General features: G+C 49.9%; 3 protein-coding genes across 4 annotated transcripts in view; 2 read left to right on the top strand and 1 right to left on the bottom strand.

Annotated features, from left to right (window-relative positions):
* The window catches only part of QARS1 (glutaminyl-tRNA synthetase 1), a 79,497-nt gene extending 63,611 nt beyond the window's left edge, over positions 1-15,886 (top strand). The window contains exon 23 of the mRNA XM_050979232.1: positions 14,797-15,886. Within this exon, the coding sequence (XP_050835189.1) occupies positions 14,797-14,861 (65 nt within the window). The 3' untranslated portion in view covers positions 14,862-15,886. The remainder of the gene's footprint in view (positions 1-14,796) is intronic.
* Positions 11-17,730, bottom strand: P4HTM (prolyl 4-hydroxylase, transmembrane). The gene is made up of 9 exons (XM_030228095.2): positions 17,442-17,730; positions 17,290-17,371; positions 7,764-7,954; positions 6,632-6,728; positions 4,465-4,627; positions 2,656-2,841; positions 2,168-2,258; positions 1,608-1,731; positions 11-333 (listed from the first exon to the last, which is right to left on the bottom strand). The coding sequence occupies exons 1-9, from the start codon at positions 17,688-17,690 to the stop codon at positions 104-106; spliced, it is 1,413 nt and encodes a 470-aa protein (XP_030083955.2). The 5' UTR covers positions 17,691-17,730; the 3' UTR covers positions 11-103.
* Positions 10,027-14,798, top strand: LOC103817059 (secreted frizzled-related protein 5-like). 2 transcript variants are annotated; one of them, XM_009091135.4, is made up of 4 exons: positions 10,027-10,410; positions 11,138-11,310; positions 12,246-12,332; positions 13,479-14,798. In XM_009091135.4, the coding sequence occupies exons 1-4, from the start codon at positions 10,085-10,087 to the stop codon at positions 13,811-13,813; spliced, it is 921 nt and encodes a 306-aa protein (XP_009089383.2). In that variant the 5' UTR covers positions 10,027-10,084; the 3' UTR covers positions 13,814-14,798. The 2 variants fall into 2 exon arrangements, with proteins under 2 accessions (XP_009089383.2, XP_018770727.1); XM_018915182.3 differs by having other exon boundaries at positions 12,243-12,332.
* Positions 17,731-17,802: the final 72 nt, after the last annotated feature.

Here is a 17,802-nt window from a genome sequence, read left to right as displayed (position 1 = left end):
GACGCGGCGCCCGTGTCTCCACGCTTTATTGGCGCGCGACGCGGCCGCACCCGCTCCACGCTGCGCGGGAAAAGGTCACGTGCGCGCAGCAGCACTCCCGGCACTACAGCTCCAGGTGCACCCCGCTGTAGGCCTTGTCCACTGTCCACTCGCCCGGGGCTCCGGCCCCGGGCCCCGCCTCAGACCCCGCAAAGCGCTCCATCTCCTGCTGGAACTGCTGCTGCCGCCGGCGGTTGGGGTCCACGTTGATCCAGTTGTTGGCGATCCACTTGGTGCCTTGGGTGACCAGGCAGCCTCCGTGCAGAGCGAAGTCGTCCAGCTCCCCCACCCAGCCTGCGGAGCAGAGCCCAGTTAGATGGTCACATAGGAGGGCAGGCACAGCTGGGACCAAACAGGAACACACGGCAGCAAACACCAATTCCATCTCTCCTGCCTGCAGTACCTGCTTGGATTTGAGCTCAGATACATCTTCCAGCAGTTACTTTTGCACCCTTTCATCTTAGTGCCACCTCACCCAAGCACCTACAAGCACTTCATCAGGGCAGGTTCCCTGACTGCAAAATGCCCACTGCCTCCATCTCTCCACTCAGCACAAGTGGCTCTCACAATCCAGATCACAGCCTGTTTTTCTCAGCTCTCTTGAAAAAAAGGAAGGCTGGCATAGAAGAGATGGGTACTGCCACTAGAAGGCCTGAGGAAGCTAGAGGTTTGCAGCTGTTTTAGAAACTGCATTTCAGCAGTTCTAAACGATCTGTTTACAACAATCCTGTCATTTTTCTGTGGCAGACTTGCATCAGCAGCCACTTTCCATTTAGGAACAAATTGCTCATAAAAACACAACAGGGCTTTTCTCATAGGAGAGCGACAGTTCTTGCTATTGTCACCCAACAGCCCAAACACTGGTCCTGTGACCTCCTCTGTGGATTTTCTAGAGATGGAAACATGGACTGCTCTCAGGGGACCTGGGGCGCTACACTCCTTCCTCCAACCGAAGCTCAAAATCTGACAAAAAGCCTCTGGAGCCATACTCACTAGCAGCCTTAAAGATTCATGTTCATTCCCAGCCTGCCAGGGAAAACCGCACTGTGCTTCATGACAAAAACAGCCCCAAGGACACATCATGGGGCTGTGGCTGAGCTACAAAGCAGGCATCGGCCCCAAGCGTGGCATGGGGTGGCCCATGTGTCCTCATGCTGAAGAGCTGATGGTTGTGCCTTTGTCTACTCCCCTCCCCACCCCTTTGGGCAACACCACATCAGTGACAGATTTTGAATTGCAGACCAAGTTCCAGCAGGAGTTTCAGCTTGCACAGTGGGATGGAAGGCAGCTGGTGATGGCGAGTGCAGCCAAGGTCTTTGTTTCCTAGCTAGTCCTGTCGCCCAAAGACATCAGGAGCCACTGACCTACTGCCTGTAAACAAAGGCCTTTCAGAGTCAGGAAGCTCCTACTCAGCTGTTGACAAAAAGACTCTACAGTTCCCACTAGCAGGCAGCTACCACCCTTTTTTTGGCTGTTCTTTGAGCTCCCAGCTGCAGCAAGGACATGATGGCTGTCAACTACTGCAGTCCCACCCCTCCCAAGAGCCCAGTTTTGAAGTGAGCCTGTACCTTCTCCATCTGACAGGTAGTTGTACCAGAAGACAGCAGTGCCTTGCTGAGGTTTCACTCGCAAATTGCCCTTGTCACAATTCTTCCGAGTATCTCGCAGGTCGATGTCGTTCTGGATCAAAGACTGGACAGAAACCATAGGGAAGATGTCACAAACAAGAGCTGGAACAAGGCACATGCACTGGGTTGCCCCTGCCCCTCACCCTTGCCTGAGTGTTCCACTGAACACTATGATGGCTTTCATAACCCACCTGGAGCAGCCAGTTTCAGGCCCCAGGAGGTTCATAACCTGTTTCTGAGCAGCTGCCATTTCTTAACACTTTGCCTGACACCTCACAACTCTGAGCAGGGAGAGCTGAGCTGTCAAAGCTCTGTGCCTCCTCCCCTGTCCTCAGAGGAAAAAGACTGTAAGTGGAGCATGGTCTCCCCAGTGCTCTAGCTACAAATGCTAATGCACACCAACCAAACACACCAGACCCCTTCTGCAGCTACAATGAATAAAGATATTCCAAAAGGGACTCAGAAACCCCAGGGGTAACACATAGTCGAGGCTCATTTACCATCTCTTCGTACGTCCTGTTATCAGCAATAGGAAAAACTGTTTCACCTCCCCCAGTCACATTGTTCAGGTAGAACAGCACGGTCACATACCTGCAAGACAGAGATTGTCAGGAGACACACCTGGAGCAGGAGGAGATGCACGGGGGCTCCCCATGCCAAGCTGCTCCACCATAAATACAGTGGCTCCTCCAAGACATCACACTGTACATGATTTACACCATCAGCTTTTCTCCAAGAGTAACACAAGGACAACAAAGAAAACCCCTACCCAGAGTAATAAGTGTGCTTGCAGGCTCTGCTGGGGCAGGCCCACCCACTCCACCTTCCTTGTGTGGACCCAGGTGGGATTTGCCCACCTCCCCTTTAAAACCCCTTCATGCCTGTGATGTCCTGAGCCCACAGCCTGACCACTGAGTCCCAGGAAAGATGAGGTGAGGTGAAATGGCTCTTCACACCCCTTGTCTAACGTGCTCAGGGCCGAGCTTACCGGCAGGAGGTCTCAAAGGGAGCGCTTTCATTGGCAACAAGCTTGGTGTGGCTGCAGGCAGTCTCGGGGAACACCGGGCCGCTGTCCATGTGGGCGTGGTAGTGCCCTCCTTGGTCATACCGCACAACCTGCAGGGGCTCGCTGTGCTCCACGATCTCGGGGGGCAAGCGAGTGAGGCGCATTACCCTGGAGAAGAGCAGAGCTGGTGAGTGCTAATCCACCCTCACCCTCGTCAGCCACTACTCCCAAGCAGTGAATAAACCCAGAGAAAGAGAACCCCCTTCCCCAAAAGACCGGAGAGACGGATGGACTGCAGCGAGCATGCCAAGAGACAACCAGCTCCTTACTCATCTGTTGGACCATCAGCATCGGCTCAGAAAACCCTCAACAAGGTTAATAAAAAAACCAAAACAAAACTGAAGGCAGCATCTCTAGCAGGACTGCTCTCAGGAGGACTTTGCTTGCTCAGCAAGATCCCTTCTGTGCATGTCCCTGGAGACTTCATGTGCCATCTCATCACTTCTCTGGACTCCTGCACACCACCTACAGACCTCGGGACAGTTAGCAAAGCACAGGACCCCTGCTGAGAGTGAACGAGAGACTAGCTCTAGGAACAGTCTTGTCACCTAACTCACCTTTCCCTGTTGCCTTTTCAGCAGCCTCCCCCAGGGCAGAGGGGCACTGGAAGTGATCAAGGAGACCGGAGCCCTCCTGCTCTGGGATTTTTCCACTGCTACATCTGAGATCATCCCCAAGGCAAGCAGGTACGTCTTGAGACCTGCCAAAGAACACTCAGAGCTCTGAGAATCCGGACTGGTGAAGCCCTTGGGGCAGGTGCAAGGACAATGTGGCAGCCAGGCAGGATGGCAAAGCCCCTGCAGGCGCTGCCTGGTCCCAGGGAGGACTAACAGCCTCCTTCAGTGCTGTGTCTTCACATCCTCCTGACAGTGGCCAACTGCAGAGCGTGCAAGCGGAATGCCGATGCCTGTGTGTGCTGGCTTGCTGGCACAGAGAAGGTGACAGCCACAGTCTGCTCTAATCAAGACAATATGTGACCCCATTTTCCCACTGAATGCACTGAGGAAAAGGAGGGGCCAACAGCTGTTTTTCAGGCCTCAGGACAGATTTTACCCACCCACGTTCTGGGTGAGGACCAGCACCACAAGAACATGCAAGTCTCCAGCCAATTATCTGAAACTCACTACAACTACACGATTTGGCCTTCGTGCTGGGCTTCAGCTCTTCCCAGTACCAAATCTGAGATGAAGGGAAAGGTAAGAAGTTCTCCCATCTGCCATGAGCTGCCCTACAATATGTGTGCTTGGAGGATTAAACTAACTTGAATAATTTAAGGTGAAGTCGTGCTTTTTAAAAAGTCAGCTCTGAACAGAGCTGACAGATTTCAGTGAAATGCATGAGTAACTAAAGCAAATGACAGTAACTGCTGGCACCCAGACAGCATTGGAAATGGACAGTTTCTCCCAGTAAGCTCAGTTACTAATTAGAATGAATGATTTCATATACTGCCAAATCTTCCTGGTTTTATAGGGCTGTTCCCAAAAGTGAATGGAGATGCTGAAAGGCTCGATTTTTTTCTTTTTCCCTTTCCACAGGACAATGCAAATTCTTCTTCTAATGAAAACCTCCTCTCTCCATTTTGTGTCTGTGTTCATTGCTCTTTATACTCCAAAGACTTTTCACACAACTAGGAAGTGTGAATATTAGCAAGTCTGCCACTGCCTCTCCCAGCACATAGGTGATGCTTGTGCCTACCCAAACCCAACCTCCCCTCAGCTCCCTGGCCCTTACCTTTGCCGAATGGCTCTCATGACCTGGTGTGCCCCCTCGCCCTGGTACAGCCAGGTGTGCTGGCTGTTGCGCACCAAGTCACTCATCTTCACTTTCTGGCTTCCCATGTACTTGTGGAAATCACGGATATTCAACTGCTTGAACTCCTCCAAACTTAGCACACCTATGGGAACACAGGAAAAGCCACTGACTCTTGTGGAGGTAACAGTTCTTGCATCCTGTACTCGGAGAAACACCAGCTGAGGGCACTGCAGAAACTGCCTTCCTCACACAGACCCCAGTCAGGGTCCAGTGTGTGCAGCACAGGCTGCACCCCTTCTGCCCATGATCATGGGCTCCAGCAATGCTCTCGTCTGCAGCAGAGGACACAGAGCAATCTGCCAAAGTGAATTGTGCAGGATCAGAACTGGGACAGTCAAAACACCATTTTAAACTTTAAAAAGTTCCTGAAACCCACAAATCAATATATCAAAACAGAGAAACAGACAATACAGTTCTGATATGCACAATAAAGTCTGTGCCACCCAACATCTTGAGGCTTATGATTTAAAAATTTAAATCAACGTGTTTAAGGATAGAGTGGGACCTCAGACCACATTTTCTATATGACCTTGCAGGGTAATTAAGAAAAGGCCAAACCCAAAACAAGCAGAACATTCTCCTGCATTTGTGTAACTGCAAAACATAAATGAGGAATGCATGACAGTATGGTCTTGCGTAAAGAGAAATAACAGAAAAGCAAGAGGTATAAAGCAGTTTCTCCTAAAACAGGTATTTCTTGTTTGCACTCAACTGGAATCAGCAAGGGGTGGACTTTTGCCTTTTTCAGCTTCAGGAAAATCCTCACATTTGTTGTTTCCTCCTTCTGGAGAAGGGAAGCCTTGCACAGGTCCCTGATAGCAGTATGCAGTGCACTGCCCTGGGCTGCCCTGCACACACCATAGGCTGGGAGAGGAGTTCACTCAGGCAGTAAACGCAGTGCTGCTGGGTGCCAGCTCTGCTCCCTGGACACGAGCACGCCCTGGCAGGAGGAAGGACCAGCCACAAGGGTCAGCCAGGGACAGTTCCTCAGGTGCCACATCCTCAGGTCATGACCAAATGATCCACTGTTATTATTCCTGGTGTGTCTCTGTCCGCACTTCCCCTTACTCCCCCACAGTATTTAATGATGCAGTGCCACATCCAGGTTGTGACCTGGTCTCTCAGTGTCATGTACCAATCTAACAACAGAGGGAAGCAGCACTCTGGAAGCAAGGTCCTGCCAATAGCCCTTTAACAGGACCTTTCATTTGTAAATGTCCAGAATGGTGGAAAAGCCACTGAGGACTCAGGCATACCCCTGCCAAGAATGCCACCAGCCTGGAGAAGAGTTGCACAGGGTGCCCTCCGGATATTTATGCTTTCGCACTGCTACTGCTTCAACTCCAAAGCAGCTCCTCCTGGGCAGCTCTCACTGCCAGGTCACTGGAAGAGACTGTGCATTCACTTAATTTGATTAGGAAATGAGAGTGTTGCTTAATTGAGGTCACTCTAATTAGAGCAGCAGAGGTTAGAGTGTATGTCCGGACCAGCAGGAGCCCTTGGGAGACCGGGGGCAGGAGGGGCAGACATGGCCTCATGGAATACAGAGGGGTTGCAGTGACAGAGAGGGGGGACAGCACCAAAGGCTGACAGACAAGATCACCCCCACCTCCACTTATTCCACATTCCACTCTCCCCTCATAGTGACACAGGCCTCTTGGCCTGCTGCAAAAGTCTCCCTGAAAAGGGGGGGACATGCAATGTGTGTCTGAACACCTCCATCCCAGGTAACAAGAGCTCTGTAGTCAGAAGATCCTAAGATCCTGTTACAGCAGGGCATTAACCGAGGCAGGTCTGACAGGAGAAAGGGAGTGCAGAGTTGTGATCTGGTCCTGCTCCAGCAAGATCCAAGTTGAGGCAGTGAGACCAGTTAGCCACTAGAGTGGTGATTCAGGAGTGCTGCAGTAAGAGTGTTACCCTGCATGTACTTCCCTGAGAAGGTGTCTAGGGCAGTGCTACTTCCTTTCAAAGAATTCAGTTAGGAAAAAAGGCCTGGGCAGGGACACAGCTCTTGCTTTCCCCCATATGGCTGTGCAAGGTGTCCAAGGTGCTGAGGGTGAAGGGATTCCCATGGAGCTGCTCTTACCATTTCCATCAGGATCAGCTTTTACTGCTGTGTACATCTCTCGGATGTTCTCAGGGGTCATCCACCTGCCATTTCCAAGTCGGGTATGGGTCAACACCTGAAATTCATAAATGGATCAAAAAAAAGCACTGGTTTCTTGAACTCCTGAGACCCTACAGATTCCCTGCATGAGGCCTGGTGGGATCTCCTCCACAGCACATCAGCCAGACAGGCATCAGCACATTTCTGCAGAAAGCCGATTGTAGTGAGAATCATCTGGCAGCCACACACAGAGTGTTGCTGATGAGTGCTGTTATTTCCAGTTTAGGTCATGGCAAATGACTGCTGGGACTTGGTTAACCAGTGGTGGAGAGAGCACAGCTTTCTCTTGAGGGAAAAGTAAAGCTATAGATGATAATATTGATATTGATGAGTGAATGCTTTTACTTGTCCAAGGTAAGGGCTTGGAACAAAATTCTTCCCTCCACCACACACAGCGAGATGCAGAAACCTGAACAGCTTTCAGCAGGCTCTGACCTTCAGAGAAAGGAGCTTTGCCCTGAGCTGTCACTGGCACAGCTCCCCACACTCCACAGCACTCATGGTACACAGGATGGTTCAGACTCCCAGCTTCACCTGGAATGGGAGCCTGAGGAGGGACATGCTTGAACTGTCAGTACCTGTCCTGATGTACCCTGCCATACAAGGCAAGGGTGCTGAAGAGCTGTGGACAAGAGGCTTATTATTCCCCTCAGCTCATCAATAGGGGTGGCTTTGCTGTGGCTTGTGAATTCACACAGTAAGTTCCCCACAAGCTGCACTAAGCAGGGGCTACGTGACAAACTCACTTCCCAGGACACACAGCAAGAGGCACCAACCCACAGCACAGGAACATTTTATCCAGCATATTCAAAACACACATGTCCTGCCAAGGACTTTTGCTGCCTCCCAATAGCATGACAGCTGCTGCACATTGCCCAGAAACTTCCATTCTGAAGGCCAGCACAAATTCTGAGGCATAAAATTAAGCAAATTGTGATTGGTATACCCTGGGCTCTGGCCCACCCAAGCACATGAGTAACCAAGAGGGCATCTGATGAGGGGATGTGCCAGAGGGTCTCCAGCACACTTTCCCCAGTCTGTCCCACACTACCTCTTTGAGCTGTAGCTGCCCATCCTGATTGTGATCCAGCAGATTGAAAATGTCCATCTGGCTGATTTCAATCATTTCCATGGCTTCCTCATAGTCCTCTGTTGGTAGGATCTGGCTCTTCTGTAGTCCCTTTAACTTTGCCAGATGGACAATGAGCTTGCACTCCTCCTCTGTCAGGAAGTCAGGGATTTCTGCAGCAAAAGTGTGAGCAGGAACAGAGACTGAGGAACTGTTACAGTTGGATCCCATGCTGGTAGCAGGAGTCTCAAGAAAAAAAAAAAACAAAATAGGTAGGGGGAAAATTTAGGAACTAAGTTTGGGACTTTCAAAAACATCCACCCTTCTACCAGAAGGGCTCTCAAAGAGCACACACCACACACCTGAGCTGCTGGAGGCAGGTATTTTTATAGCAGCAGTTCCTAAATGTTTGGATCCTGGGGTCAAGCCCTTAAACTCTCTCACAGATACCACAATGGACAAAGGAGTGAACAAACACGTGCATATCACTGCATATTACCATTTCAAAGGTGCCATGTGGATCACAGTCTGGGAACTGCTGCTTTACCGGAAGGGAGGCCAAAAATCATTACAGTGGGCAGTGGTGATGGCCAGGGCTTCAGACTTCCTTGCTCTCATGTGGAGAGGATGGCACTTTGCACAAAACCAAATCCCTTTCAGGGGAGCATGGTACAGTGCTCTATTATGAAACTCAAACAGAAAGGGGAAAAATTCTGACTTACTCCCACTCATTCTCTTGATTCTCCCACTAAAAATGGTCTTCAAATGCAATATTAAAGAGGAAAATACTGGACGTAGATGATGTCAGGCTCCATACCCAGGTATCTCCAGCTCTCCTTTGCAGCACAAACTCAGCAGCAATCAGGCAATTCCACAATCCCAAGCAAATTAAAGTGCAGAGAAATCCCTGGATGACCATGAGGCTAGGAGACTTCTAGCTGCACGGTACACTGAGCATGCACTTGGACAGCACTGGCAAGGTCCCATTCCAGAGCACAGTTACACTGTGGCCCAGGAGGTTCAGAGGATCTTCCTGGCTGGTGTCTGTCATAGCTATGGTGACCTTGTTACCAGCTGCTGAGACTTTTGAAAAGGGAAAGGAAAACCACCAATGCAGGACAGGTTAAGTACTCCTAGACCCAAGGTCCTGCTCTCCAAATTGCAGCTCCCTAGAGCTCCCACAGGTATGTGCCAAGGACATGTTATAGATCAACTACATCAGCAATCCTCAAATGGAGGGAAAAATTAATTACTTTCATGACCCGAAATCAACCCTATCGGCTCAAACTGTCAATAAGCAGTTGGCTTCCTGCTAAGCACAGACCAGAACCAGCCCTGTAGAAAATGAGCTATTCCTGGGAAGGCCCAGGAACACAATGCAGCCAGCTGGATCCATAGCACACTCCAAGGAAACAATTTCTGCCACAGGCAGCACAGGGTCCTTGTGCCAGAGGATGCTTCAGAGCTGGAGCTTCTACTGACCAGTTTGAACCTCATGGCACAGCACCAGGTCCAAATGAACCATGTGCACTGGCAACCAACACACCCAGTATTTCCAGTTCCCCAAACTGGGCTACAATAATGATGGCTTATGGAAACTTAATTACATGCTGGAGGAAGGACAATTCCATTCTTCAGTGGCAGTAAGGGGATTTCAGAATGAAGTAGGAATTCTGTTAACTGGAAAGTGTGTGGTCATGCAGGTTGCAAGGTGAGGGGGTTTCCAGCTGAGTGCTGCCAATCCTGTCTGCAAACAACTTGGCTCCACAGCTGCAAATTAGTTCCTCTCTGCCCGCAGCTCTCCCAAACAGTTAACTTGCGGCTGTGAGACCATCCTATCTCCCTGCCTGCTCAACAATAGATCCAGCTAAACAAATGCCTCCTAATTGACTTTAAGCAACACTTGATTGCTTTTACAAAAAACAAAGAGAGGAAAACATTACGGTTTATGAAATAATGACTAATCCTGGAGCAAGAGAAAGGGGATGGGTTGGAGCACTGGTGTCAAACAGAGATTCAATCTTGGCTGAAAGAGCCCCAAGACACATGGGCCAAGTCATTCACCCCTCCCCAACTGCCCTCATTTCCACACCTGCTGATCTAAGCCAAACCCCTGCTAAAATACAAACAATCGGGGCCTCTGGCAAATGAAAATTGGAGCATTGTCTTCCCCATGAGGGCTCTGAAAGGGCCGCACTTAATGAGGATGGATTGACAAAGAGGTGGCTCGTAGGCTATAAAAGGCATTCCACAGTCAGGAGCAGCTCAGTCCGGGGTGTGCTGTTGGTTCACTTGCTCCAAGCATGGTCAGGTCCCTTTGCAGGCACCCCTGGAGGTTGGGTGGCCCATGGCTACTGGGTCTCCTGGCCCGCCTGCTGCTCTGGGGCTCTCCAGGCGCTTGGGCGAGCTACCTGAGGAGATCCTCCAGCTGCATGCCCATCCCACAGCACATGGCCTTGTGCTACGACATCGGCTACTCCGACATGAGGATTCCCAACCTGCTGGAGCACGAGACCATGACAGAAGTCATCCAGCAGTCTTCCAGCTGGCTGCCCTTGCTAGCCAGGGAGTGCCACCCAGACGCTAGGATTTTCCTCTGCTCCCTCTTTGCACCAATCTGTTTGGACAGGTAAGATGCTTTTATGAGTTATTTCAGTGTAACAGTTCACTCTCTGCAGGAGCACGACTCAGTGTGCCTCCGGAGAGAAAATGCATTCGATGTGATCCGCGCAGTCCCCAATAAGCAGTGCTGCTGCTCTTGGCAAAGGACAATTGGATTACTCAGCAGGGAACATCCCTCTGAAAGCAAAACATGAGCATTTCACATCACAGGAGCAGAAATATGTTGGGGTTCTTCTGCTCTCACCCCAGGCACTGCTGCCACATGACCTGGCCAGCCCCTCATACACTGCAGTAGCTGCTGGCACACACCAGCTTCACCTCCCACCTCCTCTGCAGCCCCTCACCCCTGCCCCTGCCCTGAACATATGGCTCCTCAGTTTCCCAACAGTTCCAGCAGTAGAAGGAAATCCCCAGTTTTGAGGTACAGTTCTCAAAGTACAGAGCAGCTAAGGAAATTTGGTGTGTAATCAGGCACCTGTAAAGGTAAGCAGTGTTTGCACAACTAGAGAAGATCCCTAAGGCGAAGGGCTTCTGGCAGCTTGCCTCATTCCTCCTGTCCTCAAAAATTCCTTGCTTGCTTCCTGGACATGAATGTTCATAAAAAAAAGGTCCAAGATCCCTAAATGGCCTGCTAACCCTTCAACACAGCCCTGTGCAGCAGCAGTGGTGTTAGGGCTTGACCCTCAGCCTCTGGGCAGGCACACGGAGGCGCTGAATCCCCATCCCCTCCCCAGGCTCATCTACCCCTGCCGCAGCCTCTGCGAAGCCGTCAAGAGAAGCTGTGCGCCCGTCATGGCTTGTTACGGCTACCCCTGGCCAGAAATCCTCAACTGCAACAAGTTCCCTGCAGATCATGAGCTGTGCATTGCAGCAGTCTCCATGGATGAAAATTCCTCAAGCAGGAGAAGTAAGAGGCTTTTTCTTAATGTATTTTCCCATATATAACACTGAAAGCTCAAAAGGATGATCCTATGACTTGTTTCTATTCTGCATATTTGTTTCTATTCTGCATATTTCTGGTTTTAAGCTGTATTTAAAAAAAAATACAAATTCTACTTTTGTTCTCTCTTGGAACCGTGTATAGAAAATTAGCATAACATTGGTTGTGGCTTGTTCCTCTCTCTGCTGTATTCATTAGCTCCCTGGGTGCCATCAGACCCCGCAGGGTTTGGGGCAGGGGGGAGGAAAGGCTGCAAAGCCTCCAGCCCAGGCACAGTGGGAGAGCTCATGGAGTGCAGACTCCCAGCAGTGAGATGTGCTTCCAGGGCAGCTATGGAGCTGCAGCTCAGATCTTTCAGCTGTGACTGGAGCTTAAAAACATGCAAAAAGAAATGTTTTGCAAGCCTTCTCTCTAAACATTAGAAACCCCATGAAGGGACATGAGCCTCTGCAGACAAGAGTTACACTGGAAAAAAGTCTGTCTGAAGGACTCAATTAACACCCAGATCCTGATGAACACTGGGGGAGATTCAAGAGCAGTTAAGGGGAGAACAGAGATTTCAACATCATTTCAGCATCACTGGATGGAGTCTGGCCATACCACTGGTTTTGCTGTTTCATCCAAATTAGGAGATCTTCATTAAGCATTTTCACTGCTGTTTTAACATGCAGCAACACACACAAGCCTGAACAAAGCACTGACAAGCAGTGCCTGCCTTCACAGGAAGGAGAGTCTAACATTTCCCACCTTGCCTGTCTGAGGTACCTCTGCAGGGCCTGGGTAGCTCAGGAAGAAGCATCACTAAGGAACAGCAAGCCACCACTTGCAGATCTCAAAATTTCATTGTACCTTTTCCAGTGAAGCTTGACAAGGGGGTTTTAACCTCATTTCTGTTGCAGCAGTGCCCCGAGCCAGCTGCAAGGACTGTGAGCTTGAGGAGGCCAGCACTGCCAGGGAGATCCTGGAAAGCTTCTGCGCAAATGATTTTGGTGAGTACATTTCTATTCCTCTCAACTGCCACCATTCCCTCCAGCAGCCAAGCAGTGACACGCCCAGAAAATAGCCTTGCTATAACATACTGACTTGGAGAAACTGCAACTTTTACAGCAGATCCCAGGGATTTTCAGTTTCCACCTTACTTGTGAGGTAGCAGGAGGACCCAGCTCCTGGCAGCACTGGAAGTGAGGACCTGATTTATTTCTGTGGGGTCTGGTTTGGTTTTGGTCTGTGAGTGCTAAAAACAAGCAGTACTCTGGTTTTCCCTTTCAGACAAACATTTCAATCGATGTTTATAAGAATCTTTAGCAAATTCCATGCCAGCTATTTCACACTTTAATAGTGTTGTTCTAGTATTGTGACTCTCCCTCTCCGAGCCCAAGCAAGCAGCAGCACTGGTGCTGCTCAGACAGCAGGAAGTTTTCAAGATACTGTCCTGAATTCAGGCACACATAGAGAAAAATAAAGATATTTTTCAAAAAAAGGTTTACAAATCCTGAGCAGCTGTCAGTCATGTCACTTCCTGAAATCCCTGCTCAGAGAAAAGTCAAGTAATTTGCACAAGACCAGGACTTTGATGCATCTGCTTGCTTGTGCCCATGATTCCTCCAGGGTTTCTGCAGTGGTACTGATGTATCTTTGCCACTCTTAGAAGGGAAATGGATTGAGAAGGAGAAGGAGGCCTTTTCTCCAACATAACAAGAGGAAATGGCTTCAAAGTTGCAATGGATAGGTTCAGATTGGGTAATAGGAAAAATTTCTTCACCAAAAGAATTATCAAGCACTGGAACAGGCTGCCTAGGGAAGGGCTTGAGTCACCACCCTGAAGGTGTTTGAAAGACATGTGGTTGTGGCACTTGAGGACATGGTTTAGTGGTGAACTGGGCAGTGCTGGGTCAGTGGTTGAACTTGATCTTTGAGGTACTTTCCAACCTAAATAATTCTGTGACTCTAAGAACAGTGTTCAGTACTGGAGACTAACCTCAAATGAGAACTTTCATAAGTTCAAAAAAGCTTGGACAGATACTTCCCCACATTACAGAGACAGAAGAGAAAACTTGGGCTGGCTTTATGTCTTGAAGTAGGAGCGAACTATGAAGAGTAAACAGAACTCACAGCTCTTTTTCCAACCCCTGCAGCAGTGAAAATCCGAATCCTGAGGAGGAACACCACCACCACCATCTCAGACTTTGACCTGGACCCCTCCAAAGTGGAGGTGCTGAAGCACGGCCCACTGCTCAGAACTGAAATCCCTGCCAGGCTCCAGCAGTGGCTGGACATAGATGCCACCTGCGCCCACAACATCATGCGAGGCACTCAGGCAGGGGTCTTCGTTGTCAGTGGTGAAGTGCAGAGTGACAAAGTGGTGGTGAACAAGGCCTATGCCTGGCAGAAGAGGAACAGGAACCTGCACCAGGCAGTGCGGAGGTGGAAGCATCACCGCTGCCCCGAACAGGCGGGATGGAAGGTCTGAAAAATCTCCCTTCCCTATGGCTAGAAAACTCCTTTCCCTGGCAGGTGGTGTTTTGGAGATGTACAGTGATATTTCTAGGTGATTTGAAGCAGTCATAGTGCAGATAGGGCTTCACTACAGATCCCAAGACAGAGCTTAAGGATGCAGGTTTAACATGTTCCTCTCACAATGCTCTGTAGATCCAGGACGTGCTATGTTCAACTTTGCATAGGATCCAACATCACAACAAAACTATGCAGGTGAGGACAAACTAGAAGAAAACTTTAATTACAGTTCCTTCTAGTTCTTATTATCAGAGCTGGTATTTCAGATTCATTATTTGACCCTTAGACATCGATGTTGCCCAAGTGGCTGCTTATTTTATGTCCAGAGATTACACGAAAGTCTCCCTGACTGTGAAGTGATACTTTTTATGTAATGGAGCAAATACTTTACTCTTGAACAGTCAGAGGTAAATTAACGGGGAGAGGAACCCACCCTGGCTATGCCCAGCCCCTCAAAAACTGCATGCTGAACTCTGCTCTTGAGTCAGGCTGTCCCTTCAGCTTCCTGCACTGAGAGTTGATGAGCATCCGCACATGCAAAAGGAAACGGCCATTCTCAAGTAGGAAAGGCACAGAGCAGACAGCTGAGGGTTTCTACATAACAGGGAAAAAACTGTTTTTCAACATCAGAAATTCAGTGTGGATCAGAAGATTCTGGTAACTGCGGATATCACAAGAACCTTGAGAAAAGCAGAGCATGAGTGAGACATCAGCTGTTCAAAGCTCTGCTTTGGTGTGAACAGCAGCTTTGCTTGCCACTGGGAAGTCATTTCCAGCCCAAGCACGGTAGGATATTGCAGTTTTGGTTTGAGAGCAGGGGAGAAACCTTTCACAGCTGTCTGGCCTTCCACCTGTACATAAGGAAGATAGAAAATATGGGAAAAATACGGGAAAACTCAGTCTCTCTGCAGCTCACTATCTCACTCAAGCCGGACTGTCACTCCCTGCAGGGGCACACACTGTGCTCCAGACCACAGAGCAGAAAACAGCAAATCCCCAAATGAGGAAACAAGTGGGATTTCTACTGCCTAACAAAGCACTGTCCGTGGAAAGTTTTCTATATTGGTTGAAACCTGTGGCTGAAATAAAAAACCAAAACAAGCGGAAAAACCAGCCTTTGGGAGGAATGCTTTCTGCCTTGCTGGTGACGCCTGCAGCGCTGGCCGTGCAGAGACAGACGGTCTGCTGGAGACACACCGGTCTGCCGGGGACACATCGGTCTGCTGGGGACACACTGCCTCCCCGTGTTCACAGGGCACACATTGCCTCCCCGTGTTCACAGGGCACACCAGCAACCCACGCTGCGGGCTCCTCAGACACACACACTGCAATTCAGCTGCGCACTGACATTTGTGCACAGTGCTTACTTCTCTTCCCCGAGGTTCAGAAGAAACACACAGCCAAATTTCCTATTTTTATTCCTCTCCACTGTCTTGTCTTAGAAATTACTGCCCAATCCACTGAATGTCAGGTGGTCCCTGCAATGGCAGTATCTTCTGAACAGACTGCGTTTGGAAAACAAAACACATAAAAGCTCTGAAGGTTGAAAAGGCTTTATCTGATTTGTTTTCCATTAGTAGGGTTATTTGATTACTAGAGTTTCCCAACTGAAAACTGCACAGATGGTCTGATTTACAAGCTTTAGAAATTATGCCTTGTAGCCAGAGGGGGGGAAAAATAGGGCAGGGATTTTTTTTCATAGCTCCATAAAATAGGCTTGGGTTCCATGCAGATGTGACTTACCCCACAACTAAAAACCAAACCTAACGTTCCCCTACGGTGCCCTGCCCATGCTCTGAAGCCCAGAGAACACATTAAATCATTCATGAGTGTCTGCTGCTGTGGGCCCACTGCAGCCTGCTCTGCTGAAAGCAAAGATGACAGATCAGGCACTTTCCTGTTTCCTGAAATTGGCTCTTGTATGCTGCAGCACTTTGTGTTAAATCCCCAGAAACTCAAGGGTCTTTGCAAAGGGCTTCTGTATTCACCAAACACAACCTAGTTAAATACACACTCCCACTAATTTAAGTAACAGAGATACAATGAATTGGCTTTTTTAAACCAGATGAATTAGATTGGTACTGCTTGCATAGAGAGAGAAGTCTCTGGAAGTCTTTTAAAGTAAGAGCTGGCTCCTGGCAGGAGAGAGCCAGGAGATAAGAATTGTCTTGCAACTTGCAGTTTCTAAATAAGGGACTCCTTATCAGAGGACAAAGGAGAACTGACTCATGGCATCTCAAATGGTGAATGCTTGTCACTGTCTGTGATGGCATCCTCAGGGAGCAAAGCTTCCCTCAAAATCAATGGAGGTGCTGGAACAAGAATCCTGCTAAAAACTGCAGGATTACTGCTGCCAGGACAAATCTGTCTTTTATCATCTTCAGCACCTTCCTTGGGGGCCAGGACCAACTGTTTCACTCCAGTGGTACTGGAAAGGCAGGGAAAGAGGAAACAGGAGTTTTCCCCAGTGAGAACCAGAGCAATTGCCTGAGACTGTGGTTCTGGTAATGACACCAGTTTTGTGATACTGTGGGGTTATCAGATCCAGGCTGGTGTGTCTGTTTAGTGAATGTCAAGACAGAAATCCACTAAGAAATTCATGGAGAGGTTTTCAGTGTATGTGGTCTATTTGGAATCAGAAAAAATCCCACTATTTTTATTACTGAGAAGGCATCTGAAAGATTTTCTATGCTATCTTTTCAGAAACAACAGGTTTTCTCTGACTTTGTAATAGTAGGAATTTGTAATGATGGACTCCTAGCCCTCAAATTATATAGCATATTGTCAGTGACTTTCCAGAACACAGAGTTCAATTAGTGAGACTTGACCAGTGACAGCAAAGCATCAGAGAAAGGTAAAGAAGATTTTAAAATATCTGAAAGGCAAATGTTGTGTGGTTGTGTATCAGAGAAGCCAAAAATAGAGATAAATCTAGAACAGGACACAAAATGGTGGAAAAATTTAAATCTATCAATTCTCCTGTTACTCATTTCCTCATATGAGTACATCAATACTAAATTGTTTTTTAATAATTTATTAACAAAAGTTTGTCCTTTCCTTGTATTGAGCAGCTTCTTCAAGGTTCTTGACAGCAATCTGCTGTCTATTCCCAGTATTTTACAGAAACCTGAAAAACCTGGAAAGGTTAATCTTCCAAATTCTTCAAAGTGGGCCATCCAGAACACGTAACCTCTGCCAATTTTGCATCAACATACCTTAAACGATACCACACTCTTTTTAACGCAGCCCGAGGAACAGCAGCACAGGGAGGTGATGCCAACACGCAGGGAGTCATGTTCCCCCGAGTGGGTGTAAGGCAGCGGGTGTCAGACAGACACGCACACCCCCCGCTCCGCCGTCAGGGCGGAAACCCCCCCTGCTACCGGCGTGCCTGGGCCCGGCAGCAGCAGCCCCGCCGGGGCCGGTACTCACCGAACAGGAGCGGCTTGAGGCTGAGGGTGCGCACAGCGTGGGCCCTGCCGGGCACCAGCTCCACCCGCTGCGTGTGGCCCACCTGCGGGGAGAGCAGCTGTCAGCGCCCAGCGCTCGGCGGCCCCGGCCCCGGCCCCCGGTCGCGGCCTTGCCTTGATGCCCTCGAGGCGCGGGAGGGCGCGGGCGGGCGGCGGCGGCGGCGGCGGGGGGGCGGCGGGCGGCCCGCCGGGCTCGCCGGCGCTGAGGTGCACGAAGAGCAGCAGCCCCAGGACGTTGAGGACGTAGAGGTGCGCGAAGACCATGAGGACGAGGAAGTAGGGGCGGGAGCAGACGGGCCGCGGGCGGCCCCCCGGCGGGCCGGGCAGCGGGGGCCCCTCGGCCCGCGCCTCCGCCGCCGCCATCGCCCCGGCCCGCCCGGCCCCGCGTCACCACGGCAACGGCCCGGCGGGGCTGCGTCACCGCGGGGCGGGGACAGCGGCCGCGGGCGGGGACAGCGACGCGAGCCCCCCCGCC

The sequence above is a fragment of the Serinus canaria genome, chromosome 12 (assembly GCF_022539315.1).
Source record: "Serinus canaria isolate serCan28SL12 chromosome 12, serCan2020, whole genome shotgun sequence".
Classification (NCBI taxonomy): domain Eukaryota; kingdom Metazoa; phylum Chordata; class Aves; order Passeriformes; family Fringillidae; genus Serinus; species Serinus canaria.
Note: the sequence above shows the minus strand (reverse complement) of the source record. Positions and strands in the feature narration are given on the sequence as shown.